This window comes from Dasypus novemcinctus, chromosome 22, assembly GCF_030445035.2.
Source record: "Dasypus novemcinctus isolate mDasNov1 chromosome 22, mDasNov1.1.hap2, whole genome shotgun sequence".
Classification (NCBI taxonomy): Eukaryota; Metazoa; Chordata; class Mammalia; order Cingulata; family Dasypodidae; genus Dasypus; species Dasypus novemcinctus.
In genome coordinates this window covers 5,541,158-5,546,800 of record NC_080694.1, presented here as the reverse complement: position 1 = coordinate 5,546,800, position 5,643 = coordinate 5,541,158, and the positions used below count along the sequence as shown (strand labels likewise).

Below are 5,643 nucleotides of genomic sequence, written 5' to 3'. Positions count from 1 at the left end.
ACATAATTATAATCATAGAACACAAAGTATGTAAATACATCTTAATTATGTAATTTATCATAAGATAAAAGGGAACATCCAAAATATCCATGTGAAGGAAAACATTTTACTCAATTATTGGTGTTTTTGGAGATTATCCAATCACAATAGAAATATTCAGAATCTTGGTTGATTTTTTTAAAGTTTTCAATTATAATTTCACTATTACTATAGAAGTACTATAAAGACATTACTATAGAAAAAGTAAAGATTAAAAAATATAAAAGAATAAGATTCTTTCAAATGTATTTCCTTTATGTCTGCAGGAAAATATTTTTATTCAAATTTTTTTTTGTTTGCTATTCCTTTCCTAAATTTTCTGATTTCATTTTCAAAGAAATGAGTATTATATCTTCAAGCAGTCTTTAGCATCTTTATTTTCTTATTTCATTCTTTCTCTACCTTTCTTCTGAATTATGTAAGCAATTTGTTACATTTGTAAAATTGAACATCTTCAATGGCAATTCCATTCAATATCACTATTAAATGGGTTTTAATTTTAATCTTAACTCTTTTATTAATTCACAGTTTTTTTTTCTTCCATATGTCATATACTTTTACGTTGCACCCAGTTGTCTTTTCATCTGTAATGTTTTTGCTTTTTTATGTTACCTTTTGTATTACAGAAGCCATGTTTCACATAAATTCAATGAAAATCTGAAGAATGCCATGGTTTCCTAAGTATAAGGAAGTAATGATAAGTATAAGGAAGTGATTGATAAATTTGAGGTTTTCCTGTAGATCCTCCCTCTATGGTGTAAATGAAAATGCCCAGCCATTAGCATGTTCCATTTAATTCCCTGAATCTTCCTTAAATTACTGAGGGGTGAAATCACCTAAGAATATCCTAGAATACAAAGTCAACTGTGCTTATACTCATCTTGGTCTTGCTAAATTGGGTATTCAGTATTTTAGTTGTTAAATGATGTTTAGGAGGTGTAAATTAGACTATGTTTGGAGAGGCTTCTCTGAGTCATTCAGGAAATTATTCTGATGCTTTTTTTTTTTTTTTTTTGCCTCTAGTCTATAGTTTTGCAGTGGAGGCAGTTCCAAAGTTTCTTTCCGAGCATTATCAGTCATCATTTTAAAGGCTACCCAGTTTCTATCCCTGTATTTTATTCATTATTTTCAGTGATATGCAAATTGTCATGCTTTTTTCTTCATGGGTATCGTAATGAGAACATGGTTGTCAAACTTAGAATGCTTGTTAAATCAGCTATCATCTAACTGCAAAATTCTATTGAAATACTGAAAGTTGACAGATTCATGAATTCCCCCGCAATGGGGGAGAAATGAGAGAAAAAGAGAGAAATGGAGTGGGAGAAACTCGATTTAAGATTTTGATCAAATGCAAAAACGTAGTTGTCAAAGTGTTTCTAAAGTCCTCATGTTTTGTTATTTTCTGTTCTAGAAAGACAAACATATAACTATTAGAAATAAAATGAGTTTGCACATAAGATTTATATTTCATAATTTAAGATACCCTGAGATGAAAAATTGACTGTGGTTAACAGTACAAATATGAGAACATTCCTTTGTGAACTATGACAAATATACAATAATAACACATGGTGTTAAAAATAGGATGGTTTGTGGAAAAATATACCAAATATAACTAGACTGTAGATAGCCATAATATTATGAAGAACTTCTTTCATTATTTTTAATAAATGTGTCACAACATTGTAATATGATGGTGGGGAACAATGTATGGGAATTCTGTATTGTAAGCACAATTGTTTTGTTAACTCACACCTTCTCAAATTATTTTTAAAAAACTATAAAAATTAATTTGTAAAATAGAGCAAGTAACTCCTCTCTTTATAGAAGATAGGGCCAGAAGCAATCCCTTTAAATGGTTACATTCATAATTAAGGTATGGCACTTCTATAAATCTTATAAACTTATCAAAAAAGAGAATGAATCTAAAAGGTGCATGGATCATTCTGCTTAAAGCAGTTTCACTTACTTGATTACTTTACTAAAATAATGGCATTTTTATTTCAATCCCATGATTTTGTGGATGTGGGGTATCAAGTTTTATAACTCTTATTTAATTTTTTTTCTCATGTTTTGAAATCGTCAATGGAACAGAACTTGTTACTATGTGGTTTAATCTAATGTAGGAAAATAGTCTTTTATAATTTCAGTGTGGATTGTGTATATAATACATCTCACCATGTAGAAATAGAGGTGTGTAACATGTGCTAAGAAAACATGTATTATGAAAGAATATATTTTTCTCAGAGGTGAGAGAGATGGTAGTTTAATAAAGGTATAGAGAGCAGGTAGCATTTTAGTTTAGCTTTTAGAAATAACTAGATGGTTAAGGTGGTACCAGTATTCCAGTGAGAAAGAGTAAGGAAATAAAAAATTGATGACATGGTTGAAGAAGAGCAAAGTGTTTTCTGTATAAACAGCTAAAATTTTGGAATTCATGATAAGGACCTTTGAGAAAAATGAAAAACCCTTGTGACTCAAGTCCTATAGTCCCTTATGGGGTTCCTGGCCATTTACTCTCCTTGTTGCATTTTACGTAATAAAAGAATCTAGAAAAAGTAACCCATGTAATAACCTTCAAAAACTATTCTTAGACCTCATACCCTTTCTGACCCAAGAGCTTTTCCTATTATCAGTGTCCTCAAGGCCCCTTTCACATTTTTGTTTCTCAGAGTATAGATTATGGGGTTTAAGAGTGGGGTGACTACTGTGTAGAAAAGGGAGACAAACTTCCCCTGGTTTTTGGAGCTACTTTTAGCTGGCTGAAGATACATGAAGATGATGGTTCCATAGAAAATGATGACCACAACCAGGTGGGAAGAACAAGTCCCAAAGGCCTTTTGACGTCCTGCAGCTGATTTGATCCTTAGCACAGCTTGGGTGATTAAGCCATAGGAGACTAAGATGAGTGACACAGGGACAATGAGAAAGAGCACACTGGCAACAAAGAGCTCTCCCTCATTGAAAGTTGTGTCCACACAGGCCAGTCTGATGAGCACAGGTACCTCACAGAAGATGTGGTCCAGTTTGTTGTGACCACACAGAGGCAGCTGCACTGTAAGGGAACACTGAATTAGGGAGGTTATGAGGCCACTGAGCCATGCTATTCCAGCCAGGATTGCACAAAGCTGAGGATGCATAACGGATGTGTACTGTAAAGGCTGACACACAGCAGCATAGCGGTCAAAGGCCATGACTGCCAAGAGAATACACTCACACGAACCCAACCCCATAGCCACATAAAGTTGGGCCACACATCCACCATAGCTCATGGACTTGTCTTTCTTGTTCATGGTAACCAGCAACTGAGGAGCCACACTACTTGTGAAGCAGATGTCCACACAAGAAAGGTTGCTGAGAAAAAAGTACATTGGTGTATGGAGTTTGGGGTCCAGGCAGGAAACCAATATGATAGCAGTATTTCCCAGAAAGCTCAAGATGTAGAATAGCAAAATAATGACAAAGAGGATCCTTTCAAGCTGGGGCTGATCTGAAAATCCCAGAAGAAGAAATCCCCTCTGAGAGCTGCTGTTGGTTTCCTCCATTGTCTTGCAATTTTCAGTTCATGAAAGGACTAATATTCTGGGAAAAGAGGTTGATGAGTTCGACATTGGTAATCCCCAGTTGTTTCCAGTATGATTATATTCCTTATACACCACACTGTCATTTTTTAAAAGTTTATAACACATTTCTTAATGTACATTTTTTTTTGCAAGAAATATCACCCCCTTCTAATTGCCTTGAATAAGATCTTAATTTTTCCAATAGAAGCAACAAAAATGTAAACATCATTACAAGTTTCACTTGGTTCTATCCATAATATCATTAAGAATGGTATACCTTCAGTTTTCCTCTAACAGAGCTATCTATGAAGATTTACGGGTGTTCATTATGAGACTCTATTCCATCAATTTTGATTTGAAGACTAGTATAGAATCATAATGTTTAAATTTTTGGCAGACAGGTAAGAAGTCAGCACAGGTGTAAATGACACCTTGAGACTGTGGGTAGAGAATGCAGTTTAGGTATTGGTAGTGTTGGTATCACGAGGAGTTTGGAGTGAAGTTGGAGAGGAAGTTATATGTGAAGTGTTTGTCTTGGAAAGAAAGGACTGACATTCACTTTTTTTTGGACACAGCATTTCCATCTTACAGAGTTGGATATTTGGTTGTGACCACCTGAAATTTTTAAATTAAATGCCTAGAGAAATGTATCATGCAAGGTTTGTGCCATTTCTCTATCACTTCTCATCTCTTTTTCTTCAATTTCCCCTTTTCCAATTTTTTTTTCAGATTTCCTCTCTCAATTAAATGGCTTGAATATTTTGATAGTTAGAGAAATAGGTTGCTATGTTCTTTTTCAATAGTTAATTTTCTTGATGCAAGTGTTTCACTTCTTTTTAAGACCCAAATGTGGAAATATTCATGTTAAAAATTTTTAAATGTATTTAGTCACCAAAACTTTTATTATTTTTAAAAGTTACTTTGAAGAAATCATATCTTATTGTGGAATATATGAAAAATAAAGAAAAATATAAATAACAAATTAGCATTTATATATAATATCTTTGTTCAAATAAGATCATTGTCAACTTATTTGTGTACTGGGATGAATAGCTTAGTGACATTTAAAAGATGGGAATTTCACCACCTGTTTCCTCACTTATCATCTGTATCCTAATTGACAATTTGTATGTGTAACAAATGCTTACACTTATTAATCTAAAGGATTTAACAAATTAAATTAGGCGGTCAAAGATCATATCATCAATATTTAATAAAATAAATGTTTAATTTTGAATTGGTAGTTTTTTGAAATACACAAAGGCATGTATGTGTACACACAATATTTATAGGAAAATACCAAATTTTGTTTTAGATTTGTTTATATCAAAGCATAAAAACACACCATATATAATCTATGCACTGTCAACAGCAGTAATATTATGACAATATTCTTTCATCATTTTTAACAAATGTGTCACAATAATGTAAAGTGTTGCTAAAGGGACAGTGTATAGAAATTCTGAATGATATGCAAAATTGTTTTGTTAAATCACTTCTCAAAAAATTTATGCTTTATTTATATGTATCTTTAATATTATGTTTTAAAAATATTACTAAACATTTGATATAATTATCAAAATCAGTTTTCATATTTATTTTAAGGTGAGTTTACTTAATTTTATTTATATTTATTATTTTTCTTCTTCTATTTCTGTACTTTGCCCATTTTACACTTATATTTTTATACATCGATGTTGTCTATTTATTCATTAATGCAAATGACCTCGTTTTTCTTTTCTATGTAAACTATTCATTTATATAAATGTTTACCAGTTTCCTAAAGGAAAAATTAAAGTTATATTACCATTGTCTAGCCAAAGTATGGTGCAGGATATGTAAATTAAAACCTGTGTAAATACTACACCATAGCTATACTTGTGTATATATGTATGCAAATTTACATCAGCAACCAAATAAAAATACATGAGATAAAAGTAAAAGAGAAGACAATGATCAATGGACACCATTGTCATAATATTTACTACATGCAAGCATAAATAATGAAAATGTAAATTCTCAGCATTTGTACAACTATATA

At 31.8% G+C, this 5,643-nt stretch overlaps 1 protein-coding gene across 1 annotated transcript; it reads right to left on the bottom strand.

Annotated features, from left to right (window-relative positions):
• Positions 1-2,636: 2,636 nt before the first annotated feature.
• LOC101420067 (olfactory receptor 2G6) lies at positions 2,637-3,584 on the bottom strand. Its single transcript, XM_012518487.2, has one exon. It carries the CDS (start codon positions 3,582-3,584, stop codon positions 2,637-2,639), a length of 948 nt encoding a protein of 315 aa, XP_012373941.2.
• Positions 3,585-5,643: the final 2,059 nt, after the last annotated feature.

What these genes read in the sequence shown, in the direction of transcription:
- LOC101420067 (XM_012518487.2), bottom strand. Translation starts at nt 3,584, where the DNA reads ATGGAGGAAACCAACAGCAGCTCTCAGAGGGGATTTCTTCTTCTGGGA.